Source organism: Eubalaena glacialis, chromosome 9, assembly GCF_028564815.1.
Source record: "Eubalaena glacialis isolate mEubGla1 chromosome 9, mEubGla1.1.hap2.+ XY, whole genome shotgun sequence".
NCBI lineage: Eukaryota > Metazoa > Chordata > Mammalia > Artiodactyla > Balaenidae > Eubalaena > Eubalaena glacialis.
This window is the reverse complement of record NC_083724.1, coordinates 56,182,592-56,207,700: the sequence shown is the minus strand read 5'-3', so window position 1 is coordinate 56,207,700 and position 25,109 is coordinate 56,182,592. Positions and strand designations below refer to the sequence as shown.

Sequence of the window (25,109 nt, the reverse complement as noted above, 5' to 3'; positions counted from 1 at the left end):
GAAATTTCCAGACCTGTGCTACACCTTCAAAAAGCAGCTAGGCTATGTGAAATGGAATGCTGAGGGTTGCAAATTATTTTCCTAGATTATTTGCAAGGCTGTGCTAGCACCCAAAACAGCCAGACTGCAAAAATCTCACTAGTTATTGAATACCAAGAGCAATATATATTTTCAAACATCCTACAACTAGTATATGCATACATGTATTGTTACCTTTTCTTCTAAAACCTGGTTTATGGCATGAGTTTTGGATTTTCTGTCTAATCTGGATCAACTTTCCATACCTTCCTCCATAGACGTAAGTATCAATCACTAAGTAGTTTATGAACTTCGTGCAATTGCATGTAAAACACAGTATATATGTACAACTGTGAACACTTTTCTTGGGAGAGAGTCCAAAGCTTTCATCATGTTCTCAAAGGAGCCTAAGAAGAGATTAAGACTCTTCAATATGGAGGAAATTCTAAGGGGTTGTAATGGCAATGTCTACAGGGGAAGGCAGGTAATGTAAATGAGTGAAGTAGATGAGGTATTAGGCAATAGGGAGTGGTGGGGACTGTGGCATCCTCAAATGCATTTGCTCCAAGTAAACAGAGTAGCTGTTTCTCAGCTCCAAACCACTGTTGGTGTGTGGGAACATGGCTCCAATGTTTCCTGATCTTATTTTTTTTTCAGAGGAAGCCAGAAATCTGGATGCTTACATGAAGTCTTCCAAATTTTAAACGCTTACAATCACTTCTACAAATAAACAAACATTATATGGTACAAATGACTGGTCTGCGATTTGGCCCTCTGGCTGCAGGGCCTAAAATAAGCCAGTCATTTCAAAACATAATTATATTCTCTTTAGGTTTGTAATAGGCCAAGAACACCAACACCCAAGGGACTCTAGTCTGATTGGAGTTTGGCACTTCAAAAGGTCAATGGCCAAATCCACAGCCCAAGCAATGCATTGCTGAATGCAGAAGATCCTGACACCCACCCTCCCTTCCCCCAGCCAATGTCCAGTACTCTACATAGATCAGTCCTAGGTCTCTTTAGTGGCAGTAGAGAAAAATATTCTAGAAGAGGCCATGTCAAGAACCCTAATTGCCTGGTTGTATAAAACCATGATTTTCAAGCTGGCAACACTAGTGATTGCCACATTTTACCTACTGCCAGAATGAAGATAAGGACAAGAAACTATGGAATGCACAGAGAAGCTTACCACACCCAGACAAATGACATTTTTGTAAGCCAAATTAATCTCTATCTACATAAAGGCGCTTGTTCTTTAAAGAGACCCTGCAATATAATGATCTATAAGGAAAAAATCATTTCCAAATTCAACTGCATCACAAGTTCAGATTTAAGAAAACCAGGTTTTTAAAATATGGTGCCAAGCCATCATTAAACCTTTCCCACAGCATGTGACTGCTGGTCCCCTGGGCAAATTTCCAAGGCAAGTATGTAGCAAGTTCTGAGTTCTGTGGAGGAGTGGATGTGAGTGAGAAGAGGGGACAGAGGACTCTGCAGGCTGCCGCTGACAGGGTAGGGGGCAGGATGGATGCAGCTGAGAAACAAACGAGTAAACTACTGAAAACATGATCAAGACTGACAACCACATTTTCCCTGAGGACACTGGCTGACATCTCATTGACCAAATATGCCTTTTTTTTTTTCCTTCCTCGTAAGACATTATACGGCTTGTCAAATGAAGATCTGAGCTGCAGTGGACAGTGCTACAGGCAGAGCAATGCCACAAAGCAATGCCACTTTGTGAATAATGAAATATTTCACTCAAGCAAATATACACTTTCCAAGTGAGAGGTGTTTTGTGTGTGTGTGTTTGTGTGTGTGTGTGATGCATCAAATGCATTTTGACTTTTTCTATAATAAGAAAAGAACAACTCAGGTGATGGGATGGCTCCTTAAATAATCATGGAGAATGTAAGTTTTCTCAAGGTACCTGTAATCATGCTGGATATAATTAATGGTAAAACGATGAGTTTCAGCATTCTCATTAGAATTTCTCCAGGAAAGGAAAAGTAGAATTTCTCCAGGTTAGAGAGCTTGCTGTATTCTCGAACCAAAACGCCTATGGCAATCCCTAAGAAAAACAAGAATTGGAAAGAAGAAAGGAACAACATTGAGTTCTTCTGTATAAATTTCTATGGAAAAATACCACCCCCAGTGCAAATTTTAGTGGCAAGAAAAACAATTTTGATGATCTCCCATGAGTCTGTAAATGTTAGACTTAAAAAACAAATCACATTTTAAAAGGTAAAGAGTACAAGTACACATTATTCAGCAAATCTGGAAAAAGTATAGTTCGTGTGAAAGCTTTTGTTTTCATTTCTTTTCTTCCCCCTCAATTATATTTATTATCATGACAAAACATCTAAGAATACTGTGAGAAGGAAAAAAAAGTTCATCTTAGTCAACCCAATATAACTATTGTTTTTACACACCACTTTTATTCTGTCTACCTATAGATATTTTACATATTTTATAGTTTACATATCAGTTTGTATTTTTCTCATATTCTCTTAATAATAATTTTAGTAATACTCTTCTCTTTTTTAATTGAAGTATAGTTGATTTACAATGTTGTGTTAGTTTCAGGTGTACAGCACAGTGATTCAGTTATACATATATATATATGTATATATATATATACACACACATATATATATATATATATCCTTTTTCAGATTCTTTTCCCTTATAGATTATTACAAGACATTGAGTATAGTTCCCTGTGCTATACGGTAGGTCATTGTTGGTTATCTATTTTATATATAGCAAGGAAATGTTCCATATCAAGAAACATACATTCTCTGAAAGCTTGCCTTAATGTTAATATGAACTTCTTCACTTGTGATGACTTTGACAACTAAAATTCACAAATTCTATCAGTAAATATTTCTTCTTTATCCTCTTCCAAATGGTTCTAATAACGTCTAATTGGCTTACCCCCCCCGCCCCATCCCCAGGAACCCTCACTCCCTACTACCTTTTATTAACCAAGAAAGAAAATGGGTTGGGATGACTCACACATCTTTTTTTTCTTCATCAACCTCTGATGGATGACATGCTAATTGGGAGTAAAATGACTAGAGGGCAGGAAGATTCAAGGAGGATATCACTGGATATGTTAATTCACAAATTCAAATAATTAGTATGTGAAAATTTAGAGTTATTTGGGTACAGTTAAGAATGCTAGGGCAAATGAAAAGAGATGTGAATTATAATCAATACTAGAGTTTTCATTTAAATTCTGGTATACTTCTCATGCCCACTAGTAGACCAAATAGATGAACCACATAAGATACATTTGTGTAGTAACCTTATCTTTAGCTTACTTTTATTTTCCTGCATTAGCAGGTGGATTCTTAACCACTGCGCCACCAGGGAAGCCTTGGATGGGAGACATAAAAGAGTCACCACAAGGAATCATTTAAAAGCAATCAAAGGTGACAAGCACAATGAATAGGTTACTGTATTTAGTAATGAAAGCTTTCTATCAAGCTTGTTCTTGAAGTTAAGTACCACAAATTATATTCTGATATTTGTTATTTTACTGAAAAGGAGAATATAAATGCCAACCAAAACCTGGAAAAGTAGTTGGGAGATTCACCCTGGGCCAGAGGTGTCATCCTGGGACTCTCAAGAACAAGTAGCTGGTGAATGACCTCAGCCAGGAGTTATGCTTGTGAACGGGTATGCTTTATCTTGGTCTCAAACACATTTGGAAAAATGAGATGCAAGATAAGAAAAAAAATCACTGGAAGATTTGCCAGGTTCCAAGATGAGGTCAGGATTTCACAGGGCACAGTCCTTCCCTACCCTTTTCCAGAGTCAGAACCTTGGACTGGATTAAGGAGCATGGAGAGGTCTCCATAGCCAAAGGCTGCTGGGAATAAGTGCCTGCCTGGGGGTGCACAGATCAGATGCACATGGTAGGGCCACTCCCAGAACTAGGGAAGATGAAGATCAAGAACCTCCCTGAATGGTAAAGCTCTATGGAGGTCTTCAGCAGGGCCAACAAGTAAGCCCAAAAGTAAAATTGTTACGTAGGCCTCTGTAGCCCCCTTAATTACCAGGAATTCATTCTTGGCTGCCTTCCCCCACACAGGCAGGAAGATCCCAAGCAGGTACTGACACAGCTTGGGAAGAATATGGTGTTAGAAGAGTAGGCTCAAGTTCTGGTTCCACCACTTACAAGGTGCATAACTTGGGCCACGACTTCAACTTCTCCAGTTGTCAAGTGGTGGGATTGGAGGTAGGGCAAAAAGGTTGAATTAGAAGTCTTCAAAGGTTCCTCCTGTGGCCCAAGATGCTGTGAGCATCACTGAGCCTTGGTGTCCTCGACTTTAAAATGGGATCATAAAACAAGCTCATTAGTGCCTGGAGAGCTCACCGTGCTTTCTCCAGTTTTTATGCGAAAAGTAAGTATATTGGTAAAATGGAAGGGAGAAACTAGGGAGGAAAACAATTAAGACCGCAGCTACAGATTTCTTCTTCAAGTTCAAAAACTTAAGCTTAAAAGAGAAGATACACAGAATGTCATCTCTTCATGCCCATGTTGTTTCAAACAACAATTGCCAGTCCAGTAGCCCTATTTTGGAGGTAATGGGGTGATTTTTTTTCCTGCAAAGTTTATAAAAAATTATTGTTCATGAAATAATTCTGGAGATCAAAATAAAAGACAAAAGTCATAAATAATTAATTACACCAACCTATCCACTCCTTTCCCCTCACCATTTTCCAGGTCCTACTCAGTCTTTGTTCTGATGCACACGTGTTTTTAATAGCTATAAAAATTAAACCTGGGGATAGTAGCTGAACTGCACTTGATTCAGATTTATGAAAACAGCAGTGTTCCTGTTTTAGCGTATTTGCAAAAAAGAGATTAAAGTCTTCTGTGGTTTTTTTTCAATCTTTTTCAATTTATTAAGGCTTGTTTTACCGCCTCACATATGATCTATCTTGGAGACTGTTCCATATATTCTTTTTTGGTTTTTTTGACATCTTTATTGGAGTATAATTGCTTTACAATGGTGTGTTAGTTTCTGCTTTATAACAAAGTGAATCAGCTATACATATACATATATCCCCATATCTCCTCCCTCTTGCGTCTCCCTCCCACCCTCCCTATCCCACCCCTCTAGGTGGTCACAAAGCACCGAGCTGATCTCCCTGTGCTATGCGGCTGCTTCCCACTAGCTATCTATTTTACATTTGGTAGTGTATATATGTCAATGCCACTCTCTCACTTCGTCCCAGCTTACCCTTCCCCTCCCCCGTGTCCTCAAGTCCATTCTCTATGTCTGCATCTTTATTCCTGTCTTGCCCCTAGGTTCTTCAGAACCTTTTTTTTTTTTTTAGATTCCATATATATGTGTTAGCATACGGTATTTGTTTTTCTCTTTCTGACTCACTTCACTCTGTATGACAGACTCTAGGTCCATCCACCTCATACAAATAACTCAATTCCATTTCTTTTTATGGCTGAGTAATATTCTATTGTATATAGGTGCCACATCTTCTTTATCCATTCATCTGTCGATGGACACTTAGGTTGCTTCCATGTCCTGGCTATTGTAAATAGAGCTGCAATGAACATTGTGGTACATGACTCTTTTTGAATTATGGTTTTCTCAGGGTATATGCCCAGTAGTGGGATTGCTGGGTCATATGGTAGTTCAATTTTTAGTTTTTTAAGGAACCTCCATACTGTTCTCTATAGTGGCTGTATCAATGTACATTGCTACCAACAATGCAAGAGGGTTCCCTTTTCTCCACACCCTCTCCAGCATTTATTGTTTGTAGATTTTTTGATGATGGCCATTCTGACTGCTGTGAGGTGACACCTCATTGTAGTTTTGATTTGCATTTCTCTAATGATTAGTGATGTTGAGCATTCTTTCATGTGTTTGTTGGCAATCTGTATATCTTCTTTGGAGAAATGTCTATTTAGGTCTTCCGCCCATTTTTGGATTGGGTTGTTTGTTTTTTTGATATTGAGCTGCATGAGCTGCTTGTAAATTTGGAAATTAATCTTTTGTCAGTTGCTTCATTTGAAAATATTTTCTCCCATTCTGAGGGTTGTCTTTTTGTCTTGTTTATGTTTTCCTTTGCTGTGCAAATGCTTTTAAGTTTCCCATTTGTTTATTTTTGTTTTTATTTCCATTTCTCTAGGAGGTGGGTCAAAAAAGGATCTTGCTGTGATTTATGTCATAGAGTATTCTGCCTATGTTTTCCTCTAAGAGTTTGATAGTGTCTGGCCTTACATTTAGGTCTTTAATCTATTTTGAGTTTATTTTTGTGTATGGTGTTAGGGAGTGTTCTAATTTCATTCTTTTACATGTAGCTGTCCAGTTGTCCCAGCATCACTTATTGAAGAGGCTGTCTTTTCTCCATTGTATATTCTTGCCTCCTTTATCAAAAATAAGGTGACCATATGTGCGTGGGTTTATCTCTGGGCTTTCTATCCTGTTCCATTGATCTATATTTCTGGTTTTGTGCCAGTACCATACTGTCTTGATTACTGTAGCTTTGTAGTATAGTCTGAAGTCCGGGAGCCTGATTCCTCCAGCTCCGTTTTTCTTTCTCAAGATTGCTTTGTCTAGAGAAGTTAAGGAAACACTCCCATTTACCACTGCAACAAAAATAATAAAATACCTAGGAATAAACCTACCTAAGGAGACAAAAGACTTGTATGCAGAAAACTATAAGACACTGATGAAAGAAATTAAAGATGATACAAACAGATGGAGAGATATACCATGGTCTTGGATTGGAAGAATCAACATTGTGAAAATGACTACACTACCCAAAGCAATCTATAGATTCAATGCAATCACTATCAAACTACCAATGGCATTTTTCACAGAACTAGAACAAAAAATTTCACAATTTGTATGGAAACACAAAAGACCCCGAATAGGCAAAGCAATCTTCTGTGGTTTTTAATCAAAGCCCCAGAACAGTTCTCTGGTACACAGATCGAATTTGTTTTGATTAAATAAGAATTATTGGCAAAGGAAAACATATTTTTTATTATCACTGAAATAGTTATCTAGCCATGCCATCATGCTATGTACTATTTTAAGCACTGGATTAAGCCCCTCAGGAGCTAATCTAAGATGAACGTTGATAACCAGAAAATAAAAAGTATGGAATGAATAATGTTATTAACAAATGACTATGTGCATACACTCAATAGATGGAAGGATGGTTTCTCTATCTTATCCTTCCACTGAAATATACCTGTCCCTTTTTCTCATCTTTTTCTTTGGAGCTGAGTAGCTTCACCAGTGCAAGCTCTTTACGAACTTAGGCTCAAAAAACAGATGCCTCTGTGTCTGTAAAGCTTTTATTTTTAAGCCCTTAATAATATATTTACTGCACAAGCAATGTTATAACAGCTCTACTGGAAATCAAAAGTCGTAAAATTCACCCACAATCTCATCAACTCAAATATATGTAAAGTGAAATTGTTTTCATTGTTCATATAGTATTATGGTTAACCATAATACAAAGATTAACAATCAGTGAGTACATACTATATGTCAGACTGTGCTAAACACTTAAAGTGAATTATCTCTTGCATATCTCTTGTAATTATGAATGGCTATATAATTACAGGGTTTTGAAATCAATAAAACACCAATCTGGGTATTGCTGTGCAGGTGTCTTGTAGATGTGGTTAACACCCAAAATTAGTTGACTTTAAGTAAAGGAGATTATCCCTGATCATCTAGGTGGCTCATCCAATCAGTTGAAGGCCTTAAGAGCAAAACCTGAGGTTTCTTGGAGAAGAAGGAATTCTGCCTCAAGACTGCAGCATCAACTCCTGCTTAGTTTCCAGCCTGCCAGCCTGCCCTTTGGATTTCGGACTTGACTCATCACATGAGCCAATTCTTTAAAATAAATCTCATGTAGGTGTATATAAAGAGATTCTATTTCTCTAGAAAATCCTGACTGATAAACAGTGGCATCTGTGTCTGGATTCTTTCAACTAGCATAAAGTTTTCAAAGTGCATCCATGCTATAGCATGTACAGGTTTTTGTTTTGTTTTTGGTATTTCTCCTTTAACATTATATCACAGGCATTTCCTCATGTTACACATCTCCATCTTTTTAAAATGCTGGATAATACTACTTTGGATGGACGTATTTCTTGACCATCACCCAACTGTTAGACATGTCATTTCTTGACAACTTTGCTGAATGTTATTGACTTTACCTAACCACCAAAGGGTACAAGCATAAAATATGATGAAAGGCTTCAGTTACTGTCCGTTTTCAGGTTCAAGGGAAGGAAATCACATTAAACACATTCTTTGTAGTATATGAATTCAAGAAAAAGCAAAAACAAAGAACTTTTATTGACATCCAACTATATGCCCAGTACTGCACTGAGTGCTAGAAAATCTGAGGGAGAGGAGTTAAAAAAAGAAAACAATTTTGTTATTATTGCAATAATAAATATTTTCTATCCATCATGGATGGATCTGTCCACTATCAACAGGAAACGTGGTTTGCACTGTTTTGTCAATAACCATTTTTGTTTACATTGAGTTTTTTATCCCTTTTTGTCTACTACCTACAATTAAGAATTTAGTCTGACTCAGGAAGAAAGCTGATTCTGGTGAGGATCTAATAGGTTTCTGCATATGTCTCTATCCATTAAAATGTATAATGCTGTTTGTATGTGTTTGAAAATTTGACTTACATGGCATCAGTCTGGATGTATTTGTAATCTGCCTTTTCTTTTTGAAATTTTTTCATTACATCTTTGAGATTCATTCATATTAATGCAGGTGATCCATTTTAAGTGCTGTTCAGTATTCCATACCACACTCCCTATTGTGTTTCTGTTTTCTATATCATTAAATTCTGCTCTTATCTAATAATTTATTTCCTTCTTTTTTTATGTTTACCCTATTCTTTTTCTAACTTTTTGAGTTGACTGCTTAGCACATTCACTTGTTTTTTTCAATATATGCATTTCCTTCTAAATTCTGTGCGTGAGTCCTATAAATTATTGTATAGTATTTTCATTGTTCTTTAGTTCTAAATGTCTTATAATTTCTATTATGATTTCTTCTTTGAACTGTAAATTCTTTACAAATATGTTTCCCAGTATCCAAATACATGGGGATTTGGGGGCTTTTTACACTCCTTCTTGTTATCTCTCTGTGATGAATTTGACTGAGTTTCTCACACTACCTTCCAGTTTACTAATCTTTACTTCAGGCGTATTTACTGGATGTTTAATCTTGGGCAAAATACTGATCTGGCTGCCTGTGCCTCTATTTTCCCATCTGTAACAATGGGCATAATAAAATATCAACCTCAGAGTCATTGGGAGATTTAAAAATGAGACTATACATAAAGTGCTCAGAGTAAACCATACCTGGCTCATATAGTACATACTCAATAAATGTTAACTATTATTATAGGTAATACACTCTTCATAGGGTTTCTCATGAAATCCTCAAAACAGTTGTGGCTCTCACAGGTGAGTCATGGTCACAGAGCTCAAAGCATGGTCAGGAGTTGAGGAGAGAGATTCATGTAAAATATTTTCAGTGTGACTAAATTTACAAACTTACTCTCTTAGTCTACTGTGTTTACTTTGGTAAGGAAATATTTCCTTTTATCCTATAAATGAAAAAAATTTCAGGGTTAAAATAATGACTCCTAAAGGACCCATTAAATGTACCAAATGGAATGTTTGTTCATTTCAATACCACTTGACATCACTGAAATAAAAGTCTCAGGATCTTGGTAGCACCAGAAGAAAAGGCATTTTGATTTTTTTTTTTTTTTTGGTGTCTTCTGAAATCATTTTCATTGCGATTCAATAACCTAATTAAATTCTGCAAATATTTACTGTCCAAAGGACGTTAGGTCCAGCAGTGGGAGTAAAGATATAAAAATGGATGGCATAAGACCCCTTCCCTCAAGAAGCTCCCAGTCTAAAGAGGGCCAGTCTCAGATATAACTGAGCAGAACCAGAGTCCAGGTGGGGAAAGGACTAACGCAAGGAGGGAGCAGGAGCTCTGGAAAGACAGGGAGGCAGGGGAGAAGGAAGAGGAGAAGAATGAGGAAGGCTCAAGAGTAAACACAAAGAGAGAACTATTTCAGGATTTCTACGGAAATGTTTGCAAGTCTGAGAGCACATCAGGGAAATGCCACTTATGTTTCTTCATCCAGCAAGGAAAGGAAGTTGCAGTCAGTACAGCTGGCATTAACATCACACAGGCCAACCCATGGAAGCCGGAAAGAAGGAGGAAGACTGCTCAGACACACAGATTGAGTAACCACATGAGGTGAGCAGCAACAGGGAGACTGGGACCTGAATACCTGCTTCTTCAACTTCGATGTGCACACACTCACCTGGGGATTTTGTTAAAAGGCAGATTCAGTCAGCGGGACCATGCTTTGAGTAACAAACAGGTAAATGAGCCTGGCAAGGGCATCCACAGGACTCTGCAGTAAGGGTGGCATCCACCTCAACAGAGCAGAAGGACCCTGCCGCCAGCCACAAGCCCAGCGCAGTGAGGACCAGCTCCAACCACACACGGGCAAGTGGAGCTGTTCCCGTAGAGGCCCTGGACACACAACCGTTCCCGCTGACTCCCGGTCTCTCACTTAGCCACCCTCTTCAACCTCAGAGGAAAAGCTTCCTATGAAGCCGCCTCAAACTGGCACACTCATCTTGACTACAAGAAATGGGCCCTAATGATGGCTGATGAGGGGATGGGAGCTCATCTGCCCCAGAATTTTTCTTTAAGAGCAAAAGACAACCCAATTCTTAAAGATGCAGACGTCAAGAATGGACTTGAGGACACAGGGAGTGGTAAGGGTAAGCTGGGACGAAGTGAGAGAGTGGCATTGACATATATACACTACCAAACGTAAAATAGATAGCTAGTGGGAAGCAGCCGCATAGCACAGGGAGATCAGCTCAGTGCTCTGTGACCACCTAGAGGGGTGGGATAGGGAGGGTGGGAGGGAGACGCAAGAGGGAGGAGATATGGGGATATATGTATACATATAGTTGATTCACTTTGTTATACAGCAGAAACTAACACAACATTGTAAAGCAATTATACCCCAATAAAGATGTTAAAAAAAAAAAAAAAGACAACCCAATTCTGAAGCAGAAACGTTTCCATCCCACCACGGATAAAAATGCCATAAACCCTCAAGTTTCTGCCCCCACCTGCATCCTCTGCCTCCAGGCCACCTTCCATTACGAGGGATGGTGACCATGGCTTTCCTCAAGGCAGCGGGAGGATTAATGCATGACCTCAATGGCAAAACCCGCAGAGAACAAAGTTCTTCCTTCCCACCCCAATCTCCATTCTTTAGTGAAAGTTCTGGTGACCTTCCAAATACTAATAGGTAAAAATGAGGTAGGGCCTGGTAGAGACCACAGAGCTTCACAGTACGGCAACAAAATACAAATTTCTTGAAAACTTTGCTTTGTAATCAACTCAAGAAAGGCAGATAGGACTTCCCTGTTGGCGCAATGGTTGAGAATCTGCCTGCCAATGCAGGAGACACGGGTTCGAGCCCTGGTCTGGGAAGATCCCACATGCTGCGGAGCAACTAGGCCCGTGAGCCACAATTACTGAGCCTGCGCGTTTGGAGCCTGTGCCCCGCAACAAGAGAGGCCGCGACAGTGAGAGGCCCACGCACCGCGATGAAGAGTGGCCCCCACTTGCCGCAACTGGAGAAAGCCCTCGCACAGAAACGAAGACCCAACACAGCCATAAATATAAAAATAAATAAATAAATAAAAATTAAAAAAAAAAAAAAAAGAAAGGTAGATATACAAATCATGTATCAGGTAAGGATCTAGTACCCAGAATATATAAAGAACTCTTACAACTCAATAATAAAAAGGCAACCCCAACCCCAGTTTTTACAAATGGGCAAAGGATTTTCTCCAAAGAAAATATACAGATGAACAATAAGCACGTGAAAAGATGTTCAACATCATTCCTCTTTAGGGAACTATAAATCAAAACCACAAAGAAACACTATCTCACACACATTAGAATGGTTATAAAAAACAAACAAAAAATAACCTATGTTGGTGAACAGGCTTCCCTGGTGATGCAGTGGTTAAGAATCCGCCTTCCAATGCAGGGGACACGGGTTCGAGCCCTGGTCCAGGAAGATCCCACATGCCGCGGAGCAACTAAGCCCGCGTGCCACAACTACTGAGCCTGCGCTCTAGAGTCTGCGAGCCACAACTACTGAGCCCACATGCTGCAACTACTGAAGCCCGCGCACCTAGAGCCCGTGCTCCACAACAAGAGAAGCCACTGCAATAAGAAGCCCATGCACCACAACGAAGAGTAGCCCCCGCTCGCCACAACTAGAGAAAGTCCGTGCGCAGCAACAAAGACCCAACACAGCCAAAAATAAAAAATTAATTAATTAATTAAAAAAAATAACATATGTTGGTGAAGATGTGCATGTATGTAAAATGATACAGCCCCTGTGGAAAACTATTTGACAGTTCCTCAAAAAGTTAAACATTGGGGCTTCCCTGGTGGCGCAGTGGTTGAGAATCTGCCTGCTAATGCAGGGGACACGGGTTCGCGTCCTGGTCTGGGAAGATCCCACATGCCGCGGAGCAACTTAAGCCCGTGAGCCACAACTGCTGAGCCTGCGCGTCTGGAGCCTGTGCTCTGCAAAAAGAGAGGCCACAATAGTGAGAGGCCTGCGCATCGCGATGAGGAGTGGCCCCCGCTTGCCGCAAATACAGAAAGCCCTAGCACAGAAACGAAGACCCAACATAGCAATCAATCAATCAATCAATAAATCTTTAAAAAAAAAAAAAAAAAAAGTTAAACATAGTGTTACCATATGACCCAGGTAGTGTTACAATTGATGTAGGCAATTCTTCTCCTAGGTATATACTGAAGGGAATTGAAAACATATCTTCACCAACAACTTGTACACGAAATGCTCATAGCAACATTATTCATAATAGCCAAAAAGTGAAAAACAATAACTGTCTATTAACTTATTATTGGATAACAAAATGTGGTATATCCATACATTGGAACATTATTCAGCTACAAAAAAGAATGAAGTACTAATACATGCCACAGCATGGATGAACCTTGAAACTTTATGCTCAATGAAAGAATCCAAACACAAAAGGCCACATATTATATGATTCCATTCACATGAAACGTCCAGAATAAGCAAACCCAGAGAGACAGAAAGTAGATTAGTGGCTGCCATAGGATGGGGGTCCAGGATAGGGACTGACTGCTAATAGGTATGAGGTTTCTTTTTGAGGCATGACTGAAAATGTTCTGAAATTAGACAGTGATGATGGCTGAACAACACAATGAATATAATAAAAACTACTAAATTGTACACCTTAAAATGGTAAATTTTATTTATGTTATATGAATTTTACCTCAATTAGAAAAAGCAAACACATACTCTCAAACTAAATTGATTTTAAAAACTGAAAAAGAGAAAGGCAGGTAACACTAAATGTGATTCATTTCCATTTTGATTGGTTGACAATTTGATGATTTTTCCATGGGGTGGGAGAGAAGACAAAACCATAGGGAGACTTCTTTTTTTCCTTTTCGTTATCATACTAATAGCACAAAGACTGCCAAAGATGCAGCATTTTGTTCAAGTTTTCACTTAGTATGATATGTATAAGCTTATCAGATCTGAAGGCCTTACCATCTGGAAATACCAATTTGAAAACCCAAGTGATGCCAGACATGTTTATTAGCAGCTCAGAAAGAAGATGATCAATTTAAAGAAAAGTTGGGATTACAGATTGTAGCTCATAGCCCACAAAGGAGATGTTTGAGAGCTTAATTTTTAATTACAGGTTATAAAAATCAATCAAAACAACCAATAGAAAACCAGGATTAATCTGAGAACAATATGACCTGAAAATCCCTGCAGGAGAAGAAAAATCAAACTAATGACCTAGAAAAAAGTCAGCTGTCATTAATTAATGACTTGAGTCCCTGCTGCATACAACCAGTTTGCTAAGCTCTATGGAGGATACACTTGTGGTCCTGGTCCTCATCTGGCTTACAGTCTAAGAGAAGATACCAATACAAGTCATATCAGAAACTTCCAGGTGTCGTCCAGATCTGGAGTTGAGTCTGCTCTAACAGGTACTAGCTGTATGACCTTAGGTAACCTACTTAACCCTGTTAAGATGCAGTATCTTCATCAAAGAGACACAACAACAGTAGCTATATCATGTGGTTTGCAATGTTAAGTGGAATAATGAATGCAGATGATTTAGCCCCACCCCTGGCAGGAAGGCTCAGTAAGTGTTAGCTGTGATTGAGTAACAACAACAGAGATAATAGCAGCAGCAACTGAGAATAGAGTTTTCAAAATTAACTTAGACTCTCTATGGTATAAGTAAAAACCAAACAGGAGCATATAATGCAAAGAGGAGTCACGAATCCAGATTTTAATTCCATTTCTACCACATACTTAGCTGTCACTTAATGCCTTTGATTTTGGTTGCTTCATTGAAGTGCTTGAAGTATTTACTTCAACAAAGGTACCTCAAAAATGTTGTGAGAACCAAATGAGAAAATGTACGTAGGAAGCACTGTGATCTCAACCAAAGTCATGTATTGTTCTTATTTCACAACGTATTTAATCTTATTATTCTTTTTTGTTCCTATTTCCTTGAAGACCATTCAAATTATAGAGCTATTAATGGTGGAAAGTCGGGAGGCCTAAAGACACACTCCCAGTGGAGGGCTGAACAGAAACTTCTTATTTAGAGCAGGCAGAAGCTCAAGTTTTGTTTATTTCAGCTCAGCTCCTGATTGTCTTCCAACTAATAAACACTTATACAAATACCAGTCTTAGAAACATGGTGGGAAAGGCTGAAGATCCTAAGGCAGACAGAATAGGAAGAATGTGACATAAGTTAGATACAACTGGGCCCAGACTCTGCTCACCATTTATTTCCTTGCTCTGGGACAGAGGGTAAACAATTGCCTCTTTGTGCCTTAGTTTCGTCATCAGTCAAGGAATCATACTTGACTCAGAAACATGGGGTAAGGGTTAAATGTGTTAAAGCGTAAAGTGAGAGAGTTTTCTTCTTTCTCCTTCTCCCTTCATGGAGGGTAGACCTTCCCTGTTGCTTCTGTCTTTCTCCCCGGGGAGCAGAGGGACCAGTGTTAAAAGGCGACCGTGAAAGCAGAGGGATTTGCCATTTTTCTCTTTTCCCTGTTGGACAGAATGGGGCTGACGGCTCCTCCATCTGAAAGAAGCCAGACACTGCATCGACAGGTGGTTGGTGTTGTAATGGGGCTTGAGGCCTCTATCACCATTGATTCTAAACAAATGAAAGAGGTCTGCAGATGGAGAGCACAAAGACATTTATAAAACATATGTAATAGAAGAATAACCTTTTCACCACCCTGGGAAACAACAGCAACTTGGTCACCTGCTGTAAAATCAAAAAGGGGGACTACTCCATTCTTTTTTTAAATTAATTAATTAATTAATTAATGGCTGCATTGGGTCTTTGTTACTGTGCGCGGCCTTTCTCTAGTTGCGGCGAGCAGGGGCTACTCTTCGTTGCGGTGCACGGGCTTCTCATTATGGTGGCTTCTCTTGTTGCGGAGCAGGGGCTCTAGGTGCGTGGGCTTCAGTAGTTGTGGCACGTGGGCTCAGTAGTTGTGGCTCAAGGGCTTAGTTGCTCCGTGGCATGTGGGATCTTCCCCGACCAGGGCTTGAACCCATGTCACCTGCATTGCCAGGCGGATTCTTAACCACTGAGCCACCAGGGAAGTCCACCATTCTTAATTATAGAGTTGAAATATATTTTAATGATTTTTCACAGTTTACATCAAAGGTTGTAAATGTCCAAGGCCAGAAGTCCAGGCAGAAGTGCAAGAACCAGGCCTGCGGGGCCTATGGTGGTCCTGACAGCTCCAGCCAAGTAGTGTCACATGGAAGTGAGGGTCCAGGGTGGCCTCATCTTCTGAATTTTTTACAGAGAAACTAAGAATCTGGGTCATTGTGTGAAACCACTCAATTTTTAAATGTTAATGAAAGCTTAAAAACAATTGTTAAGCTCTGTGAGGTCACACTAAATACTTCTGCAAGCCAACTTCCTGTTGAGCTGTCATCTTTCATTCTGGTTTTCCCACTGAAGACAGTATAGGAACATGATAAAACACAAGAGGGAAAGCCGCTGTGTTCAAAAGAAAGCAAACACCACAGGGACCAGGAAATGATCATGATGACCTCATACAGCCTTCCATGTTCTTGAGTGAATCCTGCAAGTGTTATCTAACTTCTTGCACATAACACAGGAAGAGAGGCCAAAGAGAGGATGCTGCCCCTGCCATCAAGAACCTACATTCTAGGAGGCAGGACAGGACATGCACAGTAATGATAGTCAGGAGAGCTTGCGAGCCTACAGAGGAGGCCACCCCAGAGTTTGTAGGAATTCAAGGCTTTCTTGAAATTCCCATTAGGCTAGATTAAGAAAGGGAGAGGTTCAGATGCACCTTCCATAATAGAATAGGAATTCAAAAGGCAGGTATTATTGAGGAAGAAGGAAAGTGGGGGAAACACCCAAAGACAGAGGAGTCAGGGGAAGAAGAAGCTAGCACTCATCAAGTGCCTCTGTCCTAAGCACCTTTACAATCATCTAATCTAATAAGCCTTTATTCTACAATCTACAGTTGTCCCTGCATTACTTTAACCACAGGGGAGTGATTCCAGGAGCCCCCGCATATACCAAAATCCAAGGATGCTCAAGTACCTTATATAAAATCGTGTAGCACAATGAATACATACAAGAAAGGTTAGAAAACTTGCCCATGATCACATGGCCAGCCTCGAGACCAGGTCTGTCAGACCCCAAAGTGCAGCTCCTTCCACGAAGAGGTTACAAGAATGTGTTTGGCCAGTGGTTTGGCTGGTGCTCGAGGGGTGGTTTAGAGAACTGAGACAGAAACCTAAGTTGGGGCATACCATGAAAGGCCTAGAATGCCAGGGAGAAGAATTTATACTTCCCTAAGCGTAGGTCCCTTCCAATAACTGGGTCATTGTGCAGATTAAAGAGAAACCATGTGTTACACTATAAAGTAATATACCAAGATTAGCTATTAGTAGAGATAATGAGCAGCCACTGAACATGTTTGCATAGGGGTGGGCCTGGATTGGAGATAAAGCTGGCTGAGGTATGTAGGGGCTGAGATATGTAGGATGGATTAGAACAGGGAGATAAGTAGTTAGGAGGCTGTTCTTGGAAAGGAAAGTGAAGCCACACGGGGCTGGGAGATGGAAAAGGAGCTTCATCAGGAGAGGGAAAGAGAGAAGGCTGTAGAAGAATGAGAATCCCAGATCCACAACGTGGGTCAGGGAAAGGTTTGGTGGCATGATGAGGGTGGTTCATTTCAGAGCTTAGGTGAGAGGGAGTACAAATCAGCTTGTTAATTCATCTGTTTCCCAGAGAAAGGAGGAGGTCAAGAGAAGCCATTCTGACTCTGCCATGTCCCCACCGCAAGCCCTGGCTTATTTCACTTTCTTGCTCAAACTAAACCTACCAGACCCGAGCTCAATCTATCAGGAACTGGTTGATGTGTATTGTATTCAACTGTCCAAATGTTCAGGCCATTCAGGGTAGGTGTATACTGGTGTCTTTTGAAGGATGCCTGGGGTGAAGGGCTCAGCTCTGAAGTCAGACACATCTGATTTGGAACCTGGCTCTTTTGTGGAATCGCAAGTCACTTCCTTTTTCCTTGTGGCAATGCAAAAGAGGAACCAGGCTAGCCCTAGTACCAGAGCGGTTCTCTAAAAGGATCTGGAACTGAAGGCCAGTCACAGGGATGTGGCTTGAATTCAGAAAAAACATTTTTAGGTGGCTGAAGAGAAGTGATTTTCCTAACAACTTGCTCAAGTAATCTTTCAGTTCAGGGAAAACACCTGACTGGAAGGAGGGAGGAGGATCTAATTCCTTGCCCCATACTGAAAATGTACAGGACAGAAGCAATCAGAATGCTGTACTTCCTGCACGCACTGCCTGGCCTTGCAGGGAGGGCAGGAGATTCTGACAGTAGCAGCCTGGTGGGAGAGGGGGAGAGGATGCTCAACGTGGGTCCAAGAGTCCATTCTGGTTGAAAAGATAACTCTTTGCCAAGAGGATGCTAGGACCCAGAGAAAGAATTCTCAGACTGCAACATCCTACGAGTAAAACCGGATGGATGTCTGGAGGAACCTAGCCAGGCTGAGTAAGCTCTCCATCTCCCTACCTCTGGACATTCCCCTCCACACTGATACTGGTGTTTCCCAAGGAGTTTGTATTCTGACCTCTTCGTGGGCTGTCCACTCTCCCAGGGTGATCCTATCTGCTTTTATCGATTCAGTTTCCACTTCTATCTCCTGCCTCATTCTGTCTCCCAAGTTCCAGGTCTTCAGGCAATCTCTACCTAGATATATATAGCTCAACATGGGACCCAACATACTAAAAATAAACCCATCTTTCCTTCTCCCAGAAGACTTCTGACTTTTCCTCCTGGGTTAGCTGGTGGTTTTAAAATAGGTCCACACATTATTTGACACTCTTCCCATCAGGAGATGGAGTCTCTGTTCCCTTCCCTTAAACCTGGGTAGGCCTTGTAATGGCCTTAATAAAGAAAATACAGCAGAAATGAGCCTGTATGGATGGAGTCTGAGGCTAGCTTAGAAAAGGGGTGGCTTTTGATGGTTTCTCTTCTTGGGACACTCACTTTGAAGCCCTGAGGTACCATGTAAAAAGTCCAGCTACCCTGAAGCTGCCCTGCTGGAGAGACCACATGGGAGAGCGAGTGAGTGAGTGAGTGATAGAGAAAGAGAACAGCTGTCTGAGTCTTACAGGCCCTTCAGTTGATTCCAGCCCAGCCACCATATCCCTGCAATCACAAAAGCGACCTCACGTGAGAATTGTTTAGCTGAGCCCAAATAATTCTCAGAACGATGAGGGATAATAATATGATTGCTATTTTAATCCACTAACGTTGGAAGTAATTAGTTACACAGAAATAGATACCTGGGAGTTCCCTGGTGGTGCAGTGGATAAGACTCCAAGCTCCCCATGCAAGGGGCCCGGGTTCGATCCCTGGTCAGGGAACTAGATCCCACATGCATGCTGCAACTAAGAGTTCGCATTCCACACCCAAGGAGGCTCCCTGCCGCAACTAAGATCCAGCGTAACCAAATTAATTAATTAATTGGCTTATTAATTAAAAAAAAGAAATAGATACCTGGAAGAGTTCCCTATCTTCCTAAATTGTGTTGTCACTGCAGACATTTTTTGAGGGCTGTGTAGACTATGGTCAGGTACTGTTCAAAGCATAATTAACTCTGACTGATCTTCACAACTCTGTGAGGTGACTTCATTTTCAGGTGAGAGACTGAGGCACAAGGAAGTAAAGTAGCTTGCCCAAGGTCCACAGGAAATAAGTGATGCAGCTGAGATACCAAAGCAGTCTGGGTCTAAAGTGGTACACTTTGGGGACATTCTAGACAACTCTGCATCCCATCCCAGGCCCACATCGAACAGCCACCAAGCTCTGCTGATTCTACTGTCTAAACAACTCTCCAATCTGTCTCTCTCCCTTCCATCCTCACTGGCACCACCTTGGTTCAGGTCGGCCTCATTTCTCACCAAGACTATTTCATCAACTTCCTAACACTCTCTCTGATTCTGGTCTTGTCTCTTCCAATTCATCCTCCAAATCAAAGCCAGAATGATCTTTCTGAGATGCAAATCTGGCTGAGTCACTTTCCTGCTTAAAGCCCTTTCAATGGTTTCCCATCACGGGGTGGCAATGCAAGCTCCTTGGTCCGCCCTACCCCCAGCCCCGCCCCAGTGCCCAGGTCTCTGAGCCTGTGCACATAGGCCCCTCTGCTTTCCAACTTTACTTGTTTACCATTTCAGCAACTTCAAAACTCAGCTCAAGGGACTTTCCTGGTGGCACAGTGGTTAAGAATCCGCCTGCCAATGCAGGGGACACAGGTTCGAGCCCTGGTCTGTGAAGATCCCACATGCCACGGAGCAACTAAGCCCGTGCACCACGACTACTGAGCCTGCGCTCTAGAGCCTGCGAGCCACAACTACTGAAGCCCGTGTGCCACAACTACTGAAGCTGGCACGCCTAGAGCTCGTGCTCCACAACAAGAGAAGCCACCTCAGAGAAGCCCGCACACCGCAACGAAGAGTGGCCCCCACTCGCAGTAACTAGAGAAAGCCCTCACGCAACAAAGACCTAACTCAGCCAAAAATAAATAAATAAATAAATTTATTTAAAAAAAAACAAAAAAACGAAAACCTCAGCTCAAGGGTGTTTGGAAAGCCTTCCCAACCTCCTCCATGTGACCTGTGTCCAGGTAACAAGGCAGGCCCTGGCTGGCCCTGCAGATGTGGAGTTAAGAAGATCCCTTATCTTCCATGCCCCAAAATACCAAAAACAATTAGATCAGATATCCTCCGTAGGAGTGCAGCATCAGTCCACTGGAGGCATCACTCTTCACAGGAATGAAAAGACACCAGAAAGAAGGAATTCCTCACACCATTTAAACACAGAACACCTCTTGAAACACTGGGCCTGTCTGTACCAGCCAGACTCTTAAGGTGTGTGTGTATGTTTAAGTGTATTTATCATACAGTAAAACTGAACTTTAGTGCATAGTCCTATGATTTTTAACATGTGTTAAAATTCTTACAACCACCGTCAAAATTAGGATATGGACAGAGAATAGTTCTATCACCCCAAAGAACTCCCTCATGCTATACCTTTACAGTGATACACACACACACACACACACACACCCTGTCCCTAACCTCTGGCAACCTCTGATTTGTTCTCCATCACTATGTTTTTTTCTTTTTGAGAATGTCTTGTACATAGAGTCATACTCTACGTAGCCTTTTTTTTTTTTTTTAATTTATTTATTATTTTTGGCTGTGTTGGGTCTTCATTGCTGCACGCGGGCTTTCTCTAGTTGCGGCGAGCGGGGGCTACTCTTTGTTGCGGTGCGAGGGCTTCTCATAGCGGTGGCTTCTCTTGTTGCGGAGCATGGGCTCTAGGCGCTTGGGCTTCAGTAGTTGTGGCTCACGGGCTCTAGAGCGCAGGCTCAGTAGTTGCGGCGCATGGGCTTAGTTGCTCCGCGGCATGTGGGATCTTCCCAGACCAGGGCTCGAACCCGTGTCCCCTGCATTGGCAGGCGGACTCTCAACCACCGCGCCACCAGGGAAGCCCTACGTAGCCTTTTAATACTGGTTACTTTCACTGATTATAATGCCCTTGAGATTCATCCATGTTTTGTGCATATCAATAATGTTCCTTCTTCTTGATGAATGGATCACATCTTATAGGTGGACAGTATTTATTTTTTCATTCACTGAAGGACATCTGGGTTGCTTCCTGTTTTGGGTGATTATGCATAGAGCTGCTATAAACATTTGTGTATAAGTTTTTCTGTGAACTAAGTTTTTCTCTTTCTAGGGCATATACCCAGAAGTAGGATTGCTGGATCATATGGTAAGTGTATATTTAACTTCTAAGAAACTGCCAAACTGTTTTTTAGAGTGGTTGTACCATTTTACATCTCCACCAGCAAGGTTTAAGGGACCAGTTGCTCCACATCTTCATCAGCACTCAGTACTGTATTTTTTATTTTAGCCATTCTAATAGGCATGTAGTGGCATCTTGTGTTTTTTCTTAATTTATCCTTGTTTTATTGAGATTTAACTGACATACAGCACTATATAAGTTTAAGGTACACAGCACAGCAATCTGACTTACATACATTGAGATGACGACCACAAGAAGTTTACTGAACATCCGTCATCTCACATAGATACAAAATTAAATGAACAGAAAAAAAAATTTTCCTTGTCTCATTGTGGTTTTAATTTACATTTCCCTAATGGCTAATAATGCTGAACATCTTTTTGTGTGTTTACTTGACAGCCTCTTTGGTGAAGTGACTTTTTAAGGTTGGATTATTTGTTTTCTCACTATTGAGTTTTGAAAGTTCTTATTATGTTCTGGATACAAGTTCAGATATGTTGGATATGTGATCTGCAATTATTTTTTCCTAGTATGTAAGATTCTTCAGTCTCCCCCCACTCAGCTTTATTGAAATATAACTGACAATTAAAAATTGCATACATTTAAGGTGTACAACTTTATGATTTGTTGTGTTCATTCTCTTAACAGTGTCTTTCATAGAACAAAGGTTCTTTTTTTTTATAAAGTCCAATTTATCAATTTTTTCTTTTATGAATTCTATTTGGTCATAATATCTAAGAACTCTTTGCCTAACTCTAGGTCACAAAGACTCTGAAAATTTTCTTTTTTACTCTTCTTTTAGATCTATGATCCGTTTTGAGTTAATTTTGTATAAAATATGATGTTTAGGTAGAGGTTCTTTTTTTTTCTTTTTTCTTTTTTGCATATGAATGTCTAGCTGTTCCAATACCATTTGCTGAAAAGACTTTACTTTCTTTTTTGAATGGCTTTTGCATCTTGGTCAAAAATCAATTGGGCACATTCATATAGGTCTACTTCTGGAATCTCTATTCTATTTTATTGACTTATGTGCCTATCCCTTCACCAGTACTACAAAGTCTTGATTACTGTCATCTGTGATTCTTCCAACTTTCTTCTTCTTTTTCCAAATTGTTTGTTATTCCTTTGCCTTTCCATATAAAGCTTAGAATCAGTTTGTCTGATACATCCACAAAAAATACTTCCAGGATTTTGACTAGAATTGCATTAAAACTATAAGCCAATTTAAGAAGAACTGACATCATCATTATGATCTATCTTCCAATCTATGAACCGGTATGACTGTTTATTTAGGTCTGGAATTTCTTTCATCAGTGTTCTGTAATTTTCAACTATAGATCCTATTCATACATCTTGTTAGATATATACCTGATCTTTTACTTTTTGGAGCTATTTTAAATAATATTTAAAAATTTCCATTTCCAATCATACATTGTTAGCATATAGAAATAACAAATGCTTTTTTGGGAATTAATCTTGTATCTGCAACCCTGCTAAATCACTTACCAGTTTTAGGAGTTATTCTGTAGATTCCTTGGGATTTTCTATGTAGAAAATCATGCCATCTGTGAACAGGGTAAGTTTTATTTCTCTCCAATCTATGTTCATTATTTCTTTTTCTTGCTGTATTGCACTGGATCAGGCTTCCAGTGAGATACTGAATAGAAGTGGTAAGAGTGGACATCCTCGCATTATTCCTGATTTTAAGGGGAAAGCATTCAGACTTTCATCACTAACAGTAGCACTAGGTTGGGTTTTGGGGGTTCGGGGGGGTTGTTTTTTTAAAATTCTTAAGAGTTTAAAGCAAAAATTCAATTGTGGTCCTTGCTTAATTTTCCTTCCCCTCCCTCAGGCTTTAAAGTAGTTTCTGTCTTAATTATTTTCAAAGTATGTGGTTATTATCTAAACAACTTCAAATGTTTCTGTAATGCTATGAATTCAATAAAGCTTAGCAATGAGTATACACCGAGTGCATTCAGGAAATAGTTCAGGAGCACAACAGATAAAAGGCAAAACATTTGTTGTAATTGCCACCCAATGTCCATTGTCTCTGCTGTTAATAGCATATCTCCCAACTCTCAATCTGTTTCAGGTCCAGCTCATGCTATAACTAATTCAGAAGTTAGGGGAAGAGGGTGGGATGAAGGAGTGACTTTAGCCTGGCCCATGAGATAATCTCGTTTCCTTAGTCCCAAGACTGATTATGGAATGGTCATATGACCCAATTAAGACTGAGTGAAACTCAGGCCAAGGCCCCAGAGTCTTGTTTGAACAGAGAGAAACTTTCTCTTCTGCTGGGTATGAAGCAGGGAAATGGAAACCTTGAACTGTGCTGGCAGCTTATCTTAACACCAGCGGGAGTGTCTTACCTGAGACTGAAAATAACACAAGAGTGCAGAGACTATACGTAAAGAGAGAATAGGACAGAATGATATTTTTGAACCCGTGAATTCAGCTGTACTTGAAACCACTCACCGTTTCTGAGCTCTTAAATTATCTGAGCCATAAATTCTATGCCGACCCCCCACATTTCTGGCTTAAGCCTGTTCAACCGGGATTTTCTGTCACTTCCAATTAGAAGAGTGGGGAGAGCAAAAAGTGTCACTGATATTCTGGGTGCCCCCTCAATCAACCACACTCGCCCTCTTTGCATGAAAGAAAAGCTGGTTTATGTGAGGGCAAGGCCTTCTAGTTGTGGAAGCCATGGGGATGGGCCTGTGGGATAGGGCAAGGCAGGAGAATGGTCATGTTGGTACACGGTTACAGACGATACAGGAGTCATTATACCACTTACTTCTCAAAATGCCCATAGCAGAGGCCTCCAGTATTACCAGACACCATCAGACTAACTTCTCTACCATCATTCGTAGACCTTGATAATGGTGTCCCAAGAAAACCTCTTATCATGGCATTCAATGCCATGTGGCTCTGTGCCCGTTATTCTCCCTTTGCCCTTTAGATTTACCTTCTGTCCTTTTTTGCCCTGCTTTGTGTCCCGGGAGATTGATCTCTCTACCAATTGTGTAACCTGGGGTTCCTTGCCCTCTGGCTTTAGCTGGGTTTAGCCAAGGAGAAGCACTAGCTGTGGATCTTAAGACAGAGAGAGAAAAGTTGGGGTATATGTTGTCTTCATTCCTTCCCTGTCCTGCCATGATTCTGGCAGTGGCTATGTTCCTCTGTGGCCATACAGGTCCTATCAAGCAGCTGCTCTGTCGCAGCCCAGCCCCCAATGGACAGTGATAACACTGTCCCCCCTTCCCTTGCCCATTCTGGCATAGGGGAGTTAACAGCTTCCCACAGTTACTAGCCCTGGGTGCCTCACCATCCCTTAACCCCACCTAACTCTGTAAGTAGTCCCTTGATTACAGTCTGTTCAGTTAAATACCTTTGAGTGAGTGGATCATCTGTTTTCTGCCAGGTCCCTAGCTGATATAGGCCCTCACATCTTCATCATCATTGATCTTATCATGTCCGGTCACAATAAACTCCTTGCTGTTTCTTAAAGATGCT

General features: G+C 40.7%; 1 protein-coding gene across 1 annotated transcript in view; it reads right to left on the bottom strand.

The window, feature by feature from the left end:
• SLC1A1 (solute carrier family 1 member 1) overlaps window positions 1-25,109 on the bottom strand; it is a 73,019-nt gene that overhangs the window by 34,820 nt on the left and 13,090 nt on the right. Inside the window, exon 2 of the mRNA XM_061200390.1 lies at window positions 1,949-2,089. Within this exon, the coding sequence (XP_061056373.1) occupies window positions 1,949-2,089 (141 nt within the window). The remainder of the gene's footprint in view (window positions 1-1,948; window positions 2,090-25,109) is intronic.